General features: G+C 34.9%; 1 protein-coding gene across 1 annotated transcript in view; it reads right to left on the bottom strand.

Moving 5' to 3' along the window:
* The window catches only part of Nudcd1 (NudC domain containing 1), a 47,126-nt gene that overhangs the window by 8,280 nt on the left and 19,823 nt on the right, over positions 1–19,023 (bottom strand). Inside the window, exons 3-8 of the mRNA XM_021216420.1 lie at positions 14,757–14,939; positions 14,295–14,475; positions 12,595–12,777; positions 11,314–11,518; positions 7,898–8,042; positions 4,551–4,676 (exon numbers count right to left, since the gene is read on the bottom strand). Coding sequence (XP_021072079.1) covers positions 4,551–4,676; positions 7,898–8,042; positions 11,314–11,518; positions 12,595–12,777; positions 14,295–14,475; positions 14,757–14,939 — 1,023 coding nt within the window. The remainder of the gene's footprint in view (positions 1–4,550; positions 4,677–7,897; positions 8,043–11,313; positions 11,519–12,594; positions 12,778–14,294; positions 14,476–14,756; positions 14,940–19,023) is intronic.

Raw genomic sequence — 19,023 nt, forward strand, 5'->3', positions numbered from 1 at the left:
AGAGAGAGAGAGAGAGAGAAGCTTAGAGAGTAAGAGAGAGCTTAGAGAGCGAGGAGGGGTCAAACAGCCCCTCTTATAGTGGGCTTGTTATTTTGTTGTTGCTAGGTAACTGGGAAGGACTCTAGCCAGAAGGTCAGCAGCTTGGGACATTGTCTGCATGACTGAAAGCCACATGCGTCTCCTGTGGGGGCTGTGGGGTGGTAACTTCAATAGGAGCCAGGGGTCCAGGAGACATGGTCGAACGCCTACCGTCCCATGTAGGAGGAAATTACCACCCACCGGTCCCACCGGGGGTTCAAGACCTCAGCTCCACTGGAGACCAGGCTATCTAAACATAGCCCATTGCCCCACATATATTCAATAGGAAATTCCTCTATGATTACTATCTATTCTCACAGACTTGTTTTTGTTTGGTCTTGAATATGGTCTATTCTGATAAGTGTTCCATGGTTCTTTTCAGACTCTACTTAGTTATATGTGTACAGCCTTTGCATATGTTCTAGAAAAACAAACAGCAAACCCTAAACACTCCCTCCTGCCAGACAGAGTGTTGAGAACAGCACCTATGATATGAAGAGAGAGCTTCAGTGATGGTAATTTTTAATACCAACCCCCTAGGTCACTCATTTCATTGTTTTGATGATACACTGTGTATACAGTAAGACTCTTTGTATTGCTGTCTGTTTCTTAATTAATTTTATTCTTTTGGAATTTTTATCTGTAATGTGTAGCACAATCTTTTTTACTTTATTTTTGCCATAATAACAGTTAAATTATTTCTGAAAAGTCCTTGTTTCTTGACAATGAAATATTTTTACTATTTGTGTCTAGTTGCTGCTGTAAGAAAATGCCTGGCATAAATACTTTACAAGAGGAAGACTTTAGATCCCTATTTCAGTTACCACAGCAGGGGAACTAGAACAGAGTAGCTTAGCTTATATCATGATTGTGGTAGGGGGCAGGGTCTGGAGTGAGGAATATGCCTATGCCAACTGGTTTCCTCTTTTGCTATCTTCATACAATCTGGGTCATTAGCCTATCAGATGGCACCTTTCACTTTCAGAGCATGCCTTCCCACCTTAGTCACTCCCCTCTGGAAAAGCCTACACATAATACTCCTGAAATGCATTCAACTCGTCTACATGCTCCTCAATCCATTCAAAATGACAGCCAAGATTACATGTCTAACAAACTAAGCTGAGTAAAATAACTACCCTGATAAGTGAATGAAATGAAGTGGGGTAACTAAAAAACATAATTTTACTTTTGTAAGATCCTGAAGAGACTGAAAGAGCCATCATGAAGGGGGAAGGGGGGATTACTTTTAAGGATAAAGCCATCAAGTTAAAGAAGACAAAACAGAGAAATTAGATGTTAACCACTATCTACCCTGGACGATTGTCCAAGAAAAACAAGAACAAAATGATTAAAGGGTTCCAGAGTCCCAAACATAATTACAAGGGCTATTGAGTATAGTTTACTGATACAGCATTTGTGTAAAAAACTCTGGTTTCAATGCCCAGATGTTTCTTTATCCTTAGTCAGGAACAGGAAGCATAAAATCACAGTTTTCAACAGAAAACTCTATATCCTGGTTCTAAATAAAACCTCACAAACTTTGTAACTGTAGACAAAAGTAAACTGGGAGTACAACAAAAAAGGATGACAGCAGTGGCAGATATATTGTCAGCAAGAGGCAACAATCAATAGTTTATTAGCAGTACAAAGAATACAGCGAGCCAACTGAATGAGAAGAGAGGATTTGGAGAGTAGGCTGAGGTAACCTACTATAGAGGCAATAAATGCCAATTACCTCAAATGCCTCTATGAGCATCTATAGAAATAGACAGTGTGGTAACTGATGTTCATATCGTCGCTATGCAAGGATCAATAGAAAGTTCCTTTCTTCAGGATGCTCAATATACAACATTGGACAAGTAAGAGATTTGAGTAAGATTACTGACAGGGCTTTAAATATAGGCATTGTATTAAATATGAAAAATTAATCTAGACAACTTATTTCACAGAAACTCATTCCTTGTTAGTATCAAAGATGTATCTTATTGCCTAAATTAAATAAATTCTTTGTCCAATAAAATAATTTCACATTATCTGTATTTTCACATCCACTATAGATAAGTTGTATTTAATGTTGAAGTACCAATAAAGACTATAATTAGAGTAGTGCATTTTCAAAAAAAATGTGAAGAATTCAGCTGATAATCTTCTTAGGAACACCCAGCAATTAGACTTCTGAAGATTTTTGTGTCAGAATGAAGAAATTCAAAGAATCCTCAATTACTGTTGCTAGCCAATTAAACTGAAAACTACTACTGAGAAAAGGATTTTATTTATCTATGCAAGAAAAAGTCTTCATTGGGAAACCAGATCAAAACTTGGATTTTCAATTCATACTCGGTACACAGATGAAATCTATAAAATATTCAGAAGATCTCTATTCCGTACTTTATTTGATCTTCATTATCTAAGAATTAAATATACTATCCACTTCATAAATGAAGAAATTCAAATTTAAGGAGCAGAGATATACAAGTTAAGGAGGTAATAAATAGTGGCTATAATTTAAATACAGTTTTGTTTCCAGACTTGTATTCCTCATTACCAAACAGTATTCTCTTCAACAACCCACTTTATAGTAACTATGGGGCAAGTATCCTAGTTTCCCTATGTGCTGCTATATCAGATATGGTAATCCACATTCTGTGACTTCTGTGAATTAGGTTAGACAGTAAGTTATTCATGCTTTTACATCTTAAACTGAAAATGAAGTTTTATAAAATCCTCTTTCATTTTGTTTGAGCACTCATTTATTAAATTACTTATATAACTGAATTTTTCCATGACTGCAAGCTAGGATGATATAGTTATCTAAGTGATATAAAATGGAATGACAGAAATTTATACAAATTTATAAATTTATAAAATTTAAATTACAAAATATAAATTTATAAAAATTTATACAAATCCCTAAGATGATAATTTCTACTTAGAAATATAAAGGAAAAGACCACAGTTTTTCCAGTTTCAAAACTGAACATGTTTGATGTTTAGTGATATAAATCATAATTGTCATCGAATTTCATCATCGAATTTCATCAAACTATTCTAATAGAAATATAAAAATGTACTGAATGAATGGCACAAAATAAATTTAGTGTCAAAAATGTTTTATACTTGGCTGTTTTAAAGTAAAGGAGTATAAACTACCAGTTACTCTTTGCCTTGAAAACACTGCTCTCCTCTGCAATACGTTCCCTATCACCTACACTGCATTCTGTATTTTGTTTGAATCCTCTCAATGGACAGCATAATACCCTGGGAGTCAGAAGAATCTAGAGTGAGCACTCAACGACTACAAGAATTAAAAAAAAAAAGTCAGTTTTCTAATCTCCTCCTAAGATTAAAAATACAAATTAAATACCAAAAAAAAAAAAAAAAATGAGAAGGAACATGAACAAAATTGGCAAGATAAAAAATATGACACTAGACAATTTTACTAAGTTAGTTAATATGATCAATTTCTAGCCAGAATAATCAAGAAATATCACATGTAAAAGAGACTCTTTCTACAGATTCTGTAAGCATCAAAGGGACTATTCACAAAAACTTTCTCCAATATATTAAAAAGAAAGGTCTGGATGGGAAGAATAAATGACAACAATGGTTGTCTCATTTGAGCCATAATCACTGAAATCCTATTTTTCCATGGAATGTCTTCATTTGAAGCAGCTGACAAATTGCCTGACACCAACCAGAAGGTGCAGGTAAAGCACAATGAGGCAGGCAAGGACAGACAACATCGCTATGAGACTGCATAGCAGAAGCCAGTTTCAAGAGCCGGAGTCTACGACTAATTTGACTTTGTAATTCTTCATTAAGGATTTCTGAATATAAAAAGGCTTCATGTAACAAAGATGTTACAAAATGATAGCATAACAAATAGTAGTTTGGTTAAGGGTACTAGAAGAATGGCTCAGTATTTAGAAGCCCTTGCTGTACAATCACAATGACCGGAGTTTGGATTTCAGTACTATATAACCAACTAGGCATCCTGCAAATGTCATATTTTCTATTTTCAGAGACTTGATCCCCTCTACTGGCCCTGTCTGAATATTCATGTACACATGTAGGCACTCATGCATACACACATACACAAATGTACACACACACACATTCACAAGTGTACACACACACACAAATATCCTTTTTAAAGTTATTAATAACAAGAGACAATTCTTATTTCTTAATGCTCAGTGTCAGGTATAAAGGAAGTTACTATATATAACAGGTTCACAACTGTATACAAAAGGTAGGCAAAGGAAAGAGCCTGAAATATGTCAAGATAAAACAGAACTCAAACAATATGCCTTTAATATGGAAATGAGGTTACTTCATGGACTGATAAGATTTACTATACTCAGTAACTATTAATCAAACTATTTTTGCAAAACATGTATTTCATTCAATTTCCATCTGCCAAATTTCTTATTATCCATAACAGTTTAAAATTGCTATTATCAAGAACTTACCACATGAGTTGTTTTTAATGTATTGCCATCAAATCTGCATAAACTGGAGCTCTCTTCAAAGAAAATATCACATTCTTCTAATTCTTGAGCATTACATGGAGGCTTTTCCTTATCTGGATTTGGATTCTTAACCAAACCAAAACAAACAAACAAAAAACAAACAAACAAAAAAACTGTATGTTTCAAACAAGACAGTAATTTATTCATCCTTAAAAATATTTGATTTAGTCAGACAGATTTAGTCAGAAAGGATATTACAACAGTTGGACATACTGCTTCAAGCCTGTGAACCCAAAACTTAAATGTGTGAGGCAGAAGGACCATCATGACTTCAAAGCCAGCCTAGGGTACATAGACTGTGTCCAGTCTGGACTAGAGTCCTATTCCAAGACACTAAATCCAACAAACTGGTCAGCTAGCCAGCAACAAACTCTTAGCTGTTATAAATATATTATATATACTCAAAGATGAAAAAGAAGTTGAAGATGTGATATGGAAGACAGAAAAAAAGAACCTAAATATATAAAGTATGAACAGAAAACAAAAAACAAACCCAAACCCATGAGATAGCTAGCTAGGTAATTAGCCAATGCAGGTATAAGCTAGGTAATTAGCCAATGCAGGTATAAGCTAGGTAATTAGCCAATGCAGGTATAAGCTAGGTAATTGACCAATGCAGGTATAAGCTAGGCAATTGGCCAATGCAGGTATAAGCTAGGTAATTAGCCAATGCAGGTATAAGCTAGGTAATTGACCAATGCAGGTATAAGCAGAACACTACAGAACATTGGAGATTGGTGTATGTTTAAAAAAAATCAGAGTACAGCAAGTCACAGTAATGAGATTGTTAAAAAGTAGTAATAAAGAGAAAATACTAAAAGCAGTAAGGAGAAAAGATTTTGCATGCCTGACAAAGGATACAAATAACTGACTTCTCATATAAGCTATGCAAGTCAAATAATACAGTGTTTCAGAAACAGAAACCAAAACTGCTAACACGGAATTATACTCCTGACCAACTGAAAAAAGGGAAAACAACAAAAACCCTTTTACTAAAAATAGCTGGGAGAAATAATCACCAGCATACCTACACTACAGTAGGAGACACTCAAGGAGGGAAAAGATGAAATTAACTGTTAATTCAGTATAAATGTAAACCAGAGGGAGCAGGGAATATGCACATGTGTGAAAGGACCTGTTTTCTCATTTTGCTCTTCTTCAAACTGAGTGAGGCAAAAAAATAATGTATAGCAAACTGGAATAAATATATGCCAATAATACAAAGAGAAAGGAATGGATATACTGCACAGTTCTTAAGTTGCAACTGAAATACTACTTTTTAAGAAATAGTATTAGAGACAGTCACCTAATGTGTATGCGTGTGTGTGTATGTGTATGTGTGTGTGCGTACGCGCACGCATGTGCACACAAAAAAAGGAAAAAAAGGAAACAGATTAAATAAGAAAATTATTTTAAAAATTAGTTGTCTAAGCTACCTCCAAAGGCAGAGAAAAGAACAAACTTTTAAATAAAAGGGAAAGATAAATACAGTAATTAAAAAAGTAAAGAGTTGAAAATAACACTCCATGTATTAAATCGAATAGCTAAAAACTTTCAAAAAAGGGAACTGAATGCTCGGATGTTAAAACATAATAGTAATACTAAACAATCTCTTCCATGCTGGAGGAAGATTTGCCTAGTCATTGTAGGATGGAAGCATTATTTAGATATGAAAAGTGGATAGATATTTTTCCAAAAGTTGAGAAATAGAGCAATTTAACTATTTTCCATTCCTCAAGTTCACTGTCATCAGGTGTAGAAGACAATATCGCATTTCTGTATTTTTTTGAAACAAAAAACGTTGTTTGGGGAATAAGTATCTTTTCCATAAATATCAATGTTCCTTCAAAACCATCAAGCTTAAAAGGAGTTCAGCTTAATTATCTTCAATCTCTTCTAGTGTCACAATTATTATATTCTCAACAAAGCTGGATATAATAAAATCTGCCAAATGAATGAGCCTGGGGAATAAGGCTTTTGTAAAAAGAGCTATAAAATCACACTTTCAAGCCTGGCATATGAATTGCAATAATTCCTGAAATTGTTAATGACTGTTAGCAAAGATGAAACTTGTGTTCTCTATTTGGGCCATACTTCTCTTTACAAAAAAAACATTCACTTTCAACACTTGAATCTCTCTTTTCTAGCTTAGGATGTACCTTATTCCTGCAGGGTAAATAGTTTTTCATAATCTTCTTTATCACTGTTAGTCAACATAGCAGTAAGACAGATGATTACACATGCTAATATCAGTTAGTAAATGATCATATAACCAATGTTTATGAATGTACTGCTGAATGTTTTCAATATTTCAATATTTCAATAGGCTATTGCAAGTCATTAACATGGTAGTATGTTCTCTCATAGCCAAAAGTATTTTCAGGTCATTGTAATCATTATAAGGAAATATTTCATTCATTATGAATAATCTCTTCACTAGAACCTGGTGGAGAAGGAACAGCAGTGATCTTCCACAGTCCCACAAATATTAACTCAAGACTGGACTTGGGAAAGAAGTGGGGGCAGGGAAAGGCAAAGGACAGCAACAGATGCAGACATGAGATGACAGAGGTAAGAACACGGAATGTTAGACATATAAAGGAGCAAGGTTTTAAATCCACGAGATGACAAAAGGAACGCAGAGACATTCTCGGTGACACTGGAAATGAGAGGCATGTTTACTGATGCTGTCATTTTTATTTTACTTATATCTCATTTTCTGTTTTTAATACTTACTCTCATATACGTAATACTTAGGTTTTACATTGGTTAGGTTTTGACTATTCTATTCATGAGGACATGAGGAAAGGGGCATTTGAACACTTACCCAGGATTGGGAGGTGGTACAGTTCAGACATATGATAGTTTTACTTTTAGTTTTGTGAGTAAATTCCATAGTGATTTCAACACTGGTTAGCTATGTACTGCAGAGACACCTGTACATGTATGTATTATAGCACTATTTATAATTGTTAAGTAATAGAATCAGCCTAGGTTATTAGCATAAAGTGCCATAACTGTAACTTGTTTGTCAACATTGGTTGATTCATCTAAAGAATGTCAAGATACATATCTACATGTATACACCATGCAAAATATCCCTTCACATTTTTGTATATATTCAGAGTAAGCTATACAAATACTAGAACTTCAATCTATATTGAAACATTAATTATGCTAAATGTATCATTTATACTAAGAAAGGCAAACTAATGTTTGACTTGGCATAATCTTCATACAAGATATTCTGGATTCTTAGGAAGTGCCTTACCATGGTAGTGGCTTACCAGTTCATCAGAGGTCAGGTGCATCAAGCGTTCTGCTATTGCAGCACATTGGGCAGGGTCTCTTATAAGTTCACCTTGTTTATCACCAACCACCAGCTCAGGCCACATCAGTCCTTCATTTTTCTTAATCAAAGAAATCTCCAAGCTAAAACATTAAATGAGAAACATGATGTTACATTAAACATTGGACATTTAATCAGATGTGGTATTACATTCCAGTATCCCAGCACTCAATATGCTCGGACAAGAAAGAATCCAGTGTTCAAGGCCACTAGAGGCTATGTAGTGAGAGAACATATCAAAATGAGATAGGAAAAAGGGGAGGGGAAGACTAGAAAGGAAGGAGGGAGAAGAAGGTAGATATTCACCTATCTGGTATGTAGAAAATGTTTCATCAAAAATCTTATTCATTTTTGGCTTTATATGTGATGGAAAAATCTGTAATCCAATGATAAATCACCTAAACTTCATGAGTAAACACGAAAGTCATTGGATATGGAGCATCAAGTAGTTTGAAGACAGAATGGTGGAATGATTAGAAAGACAGCATGTGGAAAATACTGTTGGGCATACTGTTCAGTGTGTTACTGCATCTATCTAAGTAATACATGGGCATGTAGCATGGACCTATGGGCTGTGACTGCACAGACACATGCGAGAGGCCTACAACTAAAGAGCTTTCAGGATACAGGCTCAACAACCATAAACTACCATAAGCTAACAGTCTTAATACATAATTTTAATCAAAGATGGGACAAGTTAAGCTAATGTCAATGTTAATTTTTAAAACATGGATTTTTTTAAAAGAACTGAAAACAAATGTAGGAATTTCAAACTATACTTTGTAATACAGACAAAAATGTTAATGTAGTCTGTATAACTTGTTTTAAATCTAATTCTATTTATTCAAGTTGTTAAACAGAAACTCCAAATGTACTAAGCAGAGCCTGCCAGAGACCCGAAGATCAAGAACTTATGTTACAGAAAAAGGGAGCACTGAGTCAGAGCAGACCATGGACAGAAGAGGAAGCAGCTGGCCCACGTTCTTTGGACAAGAGAGGAAGCTCAGGTGGTAGGCCTTCTGTATCATTTTCACAGGAAGGAATCCTTTGCACAAGCCATTTCTGATACTAATTCACACCCTGAAACTTCAAGCAAACAATTCCAAGAGTACAATAAAACCATTACTGCAATTATCAAAGAGAACATGCAAAAATATCAACTATTCTTTTATAAGGCAGTTATTATCAACAATCATAATTATAACATTTAGAAAATTTCTGCAACTAAGAGACTATACAAAATAATATCAGTTTTATGATAAAAGTCCTTATCACTAACAATGAAAATTATCATGACAATCAATGATGTCCAGACTTAGTTATATTCTCTAAGGAATACACTAATCTCATAAAAATGATAAGAATAATAATATTAGCTCATACTTCCCTAATGCTTTACCATATGCTAGGGGCTACCTCAGACACTTCATGTTTTATCTCATTTATTGCTTAACACAACCACATATCGTATCTTTATGTTCCCAAGTATGAGTGAAAAACTCATACCTTAAGATGTTAAGTAACCTGACAAAGTCACAAGCTGGAAAGCATTTCATTTAACAGTATGTTCTAGCTACCAATTTTATTTATTACTTTTTAACAAGCAATTTTAAATGCTATCCTCAAGACTTGTACATACACATACATGTGACAAACAGATGAGGAAAGATAAAGTAGGTTTAAAAGAACTTCAAAGGTAATTGTTTTTCATATATTACAACAACTATAAAAAAAAATCATTAAATTTGTATATGCTTAGCAAGCCCTGTAGCAACTGAATATATCCTAAGGCCCCAGGTTATCTTAGGAATTTATAGGGCTTTCAAGCATTGAAAATGTAAGTCTTTTATGTAAATATTTTCTTAACTGTTCATGTCTTACTTTTCTACTTCTATCTATCATCTATCATCTATCTATCTATCTGTCTATCCATCTATTTTCTTTTACTGTAGCTCTGTAGAAGAGCTTGAAATCATGGATGGTGATACCTCCAGAAGTTCTTTTATTATACAGGACTATTTTAGATATCCTGGGCTTTTTGTTTTTCTATATGGAGTTAAGTATTGTTTTTCCAAGGTCTGTAAAGAATTGTTTTAGAATTTTAATGGGGATGGTGCAGAATCAATAGATTGCTTTTGGTAAGATGGCTATTGATACTATATTAATCCTACTGACCCATGCGCATCATTTCCTTCCTCCCCCCCCCTCTCTCTGTTTAAATGTGTTTTTAGATGAGCATAAAATTTCAATTTTTGAAAACTGATCTTGGCTTTTGGAAACAGGGTCTCATGTAATCCAAACTGACCTCAGACCCAAAACAGCTCAGACTGAGCTTGAGTTCCTGACTCTCCTATCTCAGCTTTGCCAAGTACTGGGATACAAGGCATACAATACCACATTTGACTTAACTTCTCAATTCTGAAGAGCAGAAACATCTTAGATGAAATTAAATTATCATGTACTACTTTTATGGTTTAGTTTTTTTGTGTGTGTTGCAAATACAGACTACAAAAAAGAGCTATAAATGATCAATTTATATTGAAGTAAAGTTTGTCTCTCAAAATTCTGAAATATTAATTCTACATATACAGGAATCCATCTTTCTTTACATACAAAATGACACAGATAATTATTTGCCTATAGATATTTAATTATTATTAGCAAAATATTCTAAAGGTTCAATAACAGAAGTCTGTTTTAAATGACTATCAAGTCTGAATAAAGTGCTGAAAATAATCATGTATCCTTAATGGAAATATATTTAAAATTTACTGTTACAAATACAAAAAAAAACAAGATTTATAGCCATACATATACATACACACGCACACACACACACACACACACACACACACATAGCAGAAATTTTTTTCCCTGAAAACAGAGAATTTAGCAGAATAATCAGGAAAAGCCTCTAGAAGAAAGCTAGTACCAGCAGCTAGAGGGGAGGCACACCTAGGACTGGTGGGACTGGTTAGAGGGAGCCTTCTCATGCCATAACCGTTTATAGACCTTAAATACATTTAGATAAAGGGATTGTAGTATATCATAAACAAATTATACTTGAAATTATTTCTACTACAATGTTTTAAGAGTACAAATTAAAATAAGCAAATAGTTTCACCTTTTATTATTTCTGTATATATAGCTGGTAATGAAAAACAAGCAAGTATAGCCATATCAATCTTAACTACAATTACATTTTAATGTAGTTTCACCATCTTTAGTCTATCTGAAAAATCGATATGGATGAAACTATTATATTCACCTTCAACGTACCTACTTGTAGAGAGATAAAAAGGAAAATGTGAAGTCATAAGAAATAAAATTTCTAAAGTAAAATTACAAAAATACCTATCATTCTCTTTAATTGTCCATGTGCTGCCTTCGTGATCAATAGATGAATAGAGTTTTCCTTCCAAAACTTGGATATCCTTCAGCTTAATGTTGATATTATCAGGCAAAAAATGTATTTGAATATCTTCCTTAGTACTGCTTTCTGGAAGCCTTACCATTACTGTCAAATCATCTTCACTTTGTTGCCAGTAATACAGAGGTTCTATTGGGAATAGGAAAAGGCATTAGGTAGCAATAAAAATTAGACACAACATAGAATACTATAGCCTAGACATCTAAGAGAACACCTATCTAAATCAATATTGTCTAGAGATCATCTCTCTCATATATACACAAATTATAAACACACACTTCAAGGAATTTGACACAAATACACATATTTTCCTCTTCCAGGTTCACACAATGCATTAAGAGACTGGCACCCAAAAATACTGACAGCAATCTCTTCCTTTGTTACTTCACTTTCTGCCTCTCTCTACCCCTTCCCTCATCTCCCTCTTAATCTCTCTCTCTCTCTCTCTCTCTCTCTCTCTCTCACACACACACACACACACACACACACACACCTGTCTCCCTGAAATGTGAACATATCGGTTTATTCATTATGATCACATAGTGGAAAACTTCTGATAGAGAATGAGAAGAGAAACCTATAAAATTTATGTCTGTTTTAGAAGACAGATTAAAGAAAATCCAGAATTTCTTAACCTCTCATCATAGGACGTATATTAACATTTACATTTTCCCTGTTTTCTTATGGTGAAGGTTAAACCTGGGGCTTTGCATATGTTAGGCAAGCCCGCAACACCAGGCTGCCTCAGATCTTTTGGGCTTTCAGTATCTAAGATATAACATTTTCTCTTTCACTCAACATCCAGAAACGCAGCGATTCTGCCTTCAAGGAACTGTCAGTTTAGCATAAAGGTAAGAATATGTCTATTAGGCCTTATTTGGGGGAATATTATCACTTTGACTTGTCCGGCGTTAATATAACCATAATTTAGTAAGTATTAAACAGGGAATCATGTTTGACCCAACTGCAATTTCTAAAATACCAGATAATTACAAAATTACGAAGGTAAACCAGGCCATATCGTTAAACATGTGCAGGTCGAGGGTATGAAACAAAACTAAGAGAAAGCGGCTTTTGTTCCTCCTGGAACATATGTTATGAATATGTTATGGTGGAACCCATAACATATGTTGGAGAGAGGACAAAGCAGATAGATGTGTATACGTACATAGGCATACATGAGCTCCCTCAACAGGTTAAATTACCTTTGATTTTCTCTGGCCTGTCTTCATCCATATTCTCTTCAAGTTCCTGATCTCCTGAAATAACCTTGAAGGACTTGTAAGATACAATCATTAAACCATCTCCATTAGGTTCAATTGCAGCATAATGTGGCACTGACTTTCCACGGAGAACATGATGCTTTGTAATTTCATACTTTTTACTATCTGTAGGAAAATAAACATTATGAAAAGCTACATTTTAATGAATCTTTTGATAAGAATAAGAAATTGACAACTTTGGCCCCCAGGCATCTCAGTGGGTAAGAGCCCTTGCCACCAAGCCTGATGACAAGTTCCAACAAACCCCAAGACCAACATGGTAGAGAACCAATGCCCATAGTTTTCGTCTGATAAGCACACACATGTAAGCAGGCACCTGGAAACTTCATTGTCCTCAAACAAGTTCCTACTATAAAATATTGGTTTTGATAAACTTTGCTCTAATGTGTACTGTGCAGTGCAACAGTCACCAGCTTCAAACGGCTATTTAATTAAAGTTAAGTTTTAAATTCACGACCTCAGCTATTTAGTCACAGTTCAAGTCCTCAGTAACCACATGTGCCTAGTGGCTAATCCCAGTAAACAACATACACATAAGTGACTGACTACTTTCTCCGCAGGTATGTGACACTATCTTGAGCATGAGGGGAAAGTATGGAATGAACTAGTTTTTTCTTGCTGTACCAACTGATAAAGAAGGTTTCTTAAAATGAAATATTTTTATAGTACTTGGGGTTTATATACCAAATTGGAACTACATGAATATTATGATCAATAATGAAATAACACTTACAACCTTTACTATAAATATCAATTTAACACTATTTTAAGGTTTTAGTAAATTTATCCTTCAACCCTCATCAGAGAAACTCCTTGTGTTTGATGGGAATTAACACAGAGACCCACACCTAGACAGTGTGCAGATGTTGAGATCTTGGAGAACTCAACCCTAAATGGGATGTTTCTATCAAACTCTTCCTCTCTTGGCTAAGGGATCCAGGTAGAAGAAGAGGTGGGAAGACTGTACAGAGCAGAGACAGAGGGAGGCTTTAAGGAAGCAGTTTCTATAGACCTAAAAGGGCTAACACACCTATGAACTCACAAAGTCTCTGAAGGCACACACACAACCTATACATGTTTGTGCCAGAAAAAATTCTAGCGCAAGCAAGTGGATGTGAAGTGTAGTCCCACTCCTACCTAAGGCAATCTACAACTGATACTGGCTGATTTTTCTCCAGTGCGGTATCACTAGGTACACCAAACACACTCCAGGGCAGACCTCCCACTTGGAAGTATTGACCAACACTCTGTCCCCAGAATATACATTTAAAAGGTCATGCACATTTGTGTGTGTAGGAGGGGGGTTGTTTTGTTCTGTTGTTTGTTTGCTATGGTTTTTGTCTTTTTGTTTTCTGTTTGTTTGTTTTGGAGTTTTTTGGACTATTTGAGAGAGAGTGAAGGAACATGAAGTTGGGGAGGGAGGACCTGGGAGGACTTGGGAGAAGGGGAAGAATATGATGTGATGTCTTCTTTTAAACAAAATGCACAAATACTCGTGGAAGCATATGATAGCCCTTAAATAGCATAATCTATGACATTGCTCAAGAAGCAAGCAGTAAATAGAGCATTCGGAGCCCCACCAGTGAAGGCAAGCAAGAGGTTCAGAATCCTGTTTACTTTACCGTCTTTCTTCTTAGTGACAACGACCCACTCCAAAGAAACATAGAAACCACTTCCTTTCAGGTCCAATTCCTCCTTCTCTATTCGAAGAAGCAGGATAGCCACTGAATGTTCTTCAGCTTTCAGCAATGAGATACTGTGAATTATAATAAAAGGATTCCCAAGCTCTTCATTAAACATAATCTATAGGAAAATAAATCACACATATTTTAGATATACCATTTATAAAACAAAAATAAGATCAGCACCCTTAATAGAACAAACAAAACAATGAAATAGCAGGACATTTTAACAGAATGAAAAGGAGAGAGAGAACTAAAGCAACCCCCAGAATCACAAAAGAAAAAGGGGGCACTTAACAAAGCATACAACATAGGCTGGTAAATGGCTCCTGTGTCTAATTTATATACACCTTCTGGACTTCTCACAAGGCTTACAAAGAACAACAAAGAAAACCAACTCACCTCCCATTTTTCAGGACTGTTTCCACGGTCACCTGTTCCAATGACATATAGTCTTCCAGTTCCATCTGACAAGGTAACCCAGGAAGGGGATGTGAAATGGATAGATGCACAAAGACGATTGTCATATGCTGTCACATCTGTAGGAAGGCGGAACACCTCTCGGGGTTTTCCTAAGGCAGTGTCCTAGAAAGAAACCAAGGATTATAAACAAATCCATTCCTAGTCCTGATCCATAAAAACGCAAAATAAATACCTACAGTACAGCCAATTCTTCTGTGGTTGAAAGCTGGACCCATTTCCCTTCCTGTGAGTATTGACTCTCTTCTAACACATAAAATACATTAAATGTGACAGGCGACATGCAACACAAAATCCTTCACATCACCACCTTTGCTTTCTTGGGTTCCATGCTCTAAGGAGGCTAGCAGCCATGCTGGGGAGGTGATTAGACAGGGATGTAACAGAGGGACCTGCACGGCAAAGACCTGAAGGCTTTCAACAGTAAGAGCACTCTAAGTGAGCCGGGTTGAAAAGCATTCTTTACCTGAGGTCAAGTTTCCCATGAGAAACCATCAGGGAGACTGCCCCTTATGCCACTTTGTGATTCCTGACCACAGAGACTAAGATAGATGGTCACTGCTTCCTGTTTCAAGTCACTAAGTTCTGTAGTTGTTATATCAAGAAACAGGTAGTACAGTGCAGTAAATATGTTCTCTTAACTTTAGGTTTAATGATCAGTATTTTTAGTTTACTAACTAGAAATATCACATTATATTTCAAATGCCTATGCAGACACCAATGGTTCTCAACCTTCCTAATACTACATCCCTCTAATATGGTTTTTTATTTTGTGGTGATCTCCCAACTATAAAATTATTTTTTTTTGCTACTCCATAACTATAATTTTGCTGTTATGAATCGTAATGTAAATATCTGTTTTCCAGTGGTCTCAGGTAACCACATGAAAGATACATTAGACACCCCCCAACACATGTTGAGAACCTCTGTTGTATAGCAAAAGTAGCATTTAGACTACTATCAACTTAGATATTTGTTAGCAAATTTTCAGTTGTATCTGTCTTTTACTACAATATGAAGAATCACCAAAACATTTTATGAGATAATACATTCAAACATTTACCATTGAGAAAAAAATGCTTATTAAGCACCAGATTATATTCAATTGCACATTTAAAACATGTCATATTTCCTACAGAAGGAAAATAATCTTTAATTAATGTATTTCATCTTTCATTTTTTTACTCACATTTTTTAAATCTGATAATGTTGAAGTAAATAAGAAATATAGAATAGCAAGTACAACTACCCGAAACTGTTGTTAGAAATATCAACTCTCAGTATGAGCAATGTATATCATGACAGCACTGACTGCATCATCTATAATGCAGACATATACAAATATCATCTGGCTTAAGTTGTCTTCACAGAGGATGCCTCACAGAGGAAATAAACAACATCAGTTAATCCAAGCACTTAGAAGGAGGTCAGTTAAGAGAAATTTTGCCATAGGCTGATGCCCACGTCTGCACTTAAAAAGGACATGGTATTTCCACTAAATAAAAAGAGACTCAGCAACAAATGACACTGGCACACCAGAGCACTTCTCAGAAAAAGTTCATCTTTGAGACATACACAAAAAATATCCCATATCCCAGATGGACTACTAATCTGTATGATTTAGAGGCAAAGTTAAATGACTGATCAAGGACTGTTTTAATAGCTTTAGGGTAGTCAATGATTTTCTATGCAAAAATGAAAGATATAGGAAACAAAGACCAAAAACACAGGACTAATGTCCATATAAATATCAACTTGTCCTTAAAACCCCTAAAGAGTACTTAAACCCTGATAAGTACACATACACACACACACACATTCACACATACATACATATATAATGTATACACACATATAACATACACACACACACATACACACACACACACACACACACACACACACACATATATATATATATATATATGTATAGCTATATTACACTAATATTATACTAACATTTAAATGGAGAAAGAATGTCAACAGGAAAATTATGGTTATTTAATAAAGTTTTAAAGTAAAGGTCAATTGTATAAAAATGGTTTTTAAGGGAAAATAATATTCTACCGAGCAAAAAGGAAAAAAAAAAATTAGACTTGCAATGCCTATCTTTGGCTGAGGCGCCCTTGTTGGTAGAAGAAATAAGTACAGGCTTTTTAAAAATAGTAACAATTCAAGTTTATGATGTTTTACATACCCTCTGATATAATTCAGCTATAAAAGTTTATATAATATTTTCATCAATATGAAGCAGTAAGTATAAAGAATAAGAAAACTTAAGCCAGTAAAGCTGGGATAGAATGTAACAACAGCCCCTGTCACCACAGAGCTGGCCTAGAAGCCTCAAGCAAGTCTTGGTTTGGCTACAAACGTCCAATACTTACAAAATTCTTCTATTGAATATAAATATCAGACAAATACATTATGGAACAAAAGAACATCACTCTGCGAGAACTCCTATACAGGTGAGCACATCAACACTACACACATGATCACACAGTACACTAGCATGAGCCACTGCATTGTCCTGACTAGTCATAGCCTGAGTCCCATTCTAGTCTTCATTTCTAGATAAGACTTACAACACCCACTTCCTTAAACCTAAACCTCCAAATCACCTAACACAGGTCAGATCCCTGTATATCACCAAAGCTAAATCGTCTCAGATACCCTGTGGCACTCCTTCATTTATGTTCTCTGTTGCTGCAAGAACTCTTAAGTCCAACTTGTTCAAACAGTGGGATCAGTGTTTGTCTAGAAAGTGCTGGCAAGGAAATAGAACATCCACTCCAGAGAATCCCAGATACCTGTTAAATGTGCTATTTTGCAGACAATAATAAATAAATAAATAGTAAGTAAATAAATAAAATTAATGAGATACTATCAAAAAAGACAAAATGGTATAATGCATTAACATTCAACATGAATTCATATATGCTGAAACAAAGGCGAGGCAGCAAATTATAAATAGACACATAACTATGGTGCTTAATATGAGAAAAGGAAATAAGGTTGGAGTATCACTTGGGGCTAGGAAAATGGGGGTAAAGGCAAATTTTGCCATTTTGCTTCAAATATGCTGCTATTTTTGTTCTGTACCAAATAATTTGTGCAACATTTATGAATGAAAAATATTAAGGCACAGTAAAATAAAATTCTACCAAGTAAATTCAAAGCAAAGATACCTGTTGCTTTACTGCATAGCCCTCCAGTCTTCCTCTAGTGAGCCACCATTAAGAAGGAAGGCTAAACTGTTCAATCGCTGTTCAATCATACACAAGTAAATGACTTGGGCCATTTTCATTTAAATAAATGGCTAAACATGACTAAAGTTAATAGAAATATAATTACCAGATAAATTTGTGTAATATCTAATGGAATAATTAAGACACTCAAGTACATAAATGTAAAGCCAAAATTAACTTAAACCACACTGTGTCTGCCTCACTTGGATTAAATGATAAAATGAACACAAAAACATTGCTGATTTAGAATTTTATTCAGCTTTAAAATGTCTGCATAGTAACACCTTATGACAATGACATTTCCAGTCCCATGTTCCACCCACTTCCCCTTTCCTCACAGAAAGTAAAGCAACCATGTTCAAGGATGTTAGAAAATTCCTGTGAGGCAATAATTCACTGTTGATTTGCAGGATTGAAACTGTGTTGGCAAACTTAACAGTCAATGAAGGAGTATAGTATGAAGCATTTTTAATTTTCACTGTCTTACGTAGACATCACCAAACCCCATTAACCCCAGTTTAAGAAGAGAGGTTCAAATGAATAAATCTGACTGAAACTCCACTGCTCTGGGCTGGGCCAAGAGTCCAAACCCACTTAATGCTATGCATGTTAATACTTTTCCCTTTATCATATCTTCTAGAAAAGAAACTATTTTCTCCATTTTTCTAAAAAAGTAGTATTTCAAATCTCAATGCAATTTTCAAATACCACACCCTAAAGCATTCTCTTTGATTGCAATTACCACATTCAATTTTTCATTAGACAAACATATCATAATTTCAATTAACACTGCTATACCAATAAGATATAATACAAGTCATAATGTTGATACATTATAAATTGATGACACTATAAATAGTCAATAAGCACTAAATTAAATTAGACTTAGGGGTTCTTATAATTGCAGTTGAAAACAGAAGCTTAGAATGAATAAAATATTTGTT

This window comes from Mus pahari, chromosome 17, assembly GCF_900095145.1.
Source record: "Mus pahari chromosome 17, PAHARI_EIJ_v1.1, whole genome shotgun sequence".
NCBI lineage: Eukaryota > Metazoa > Chordata > Mammalia > Rodentia > Muridae > Mus > Mus pahari.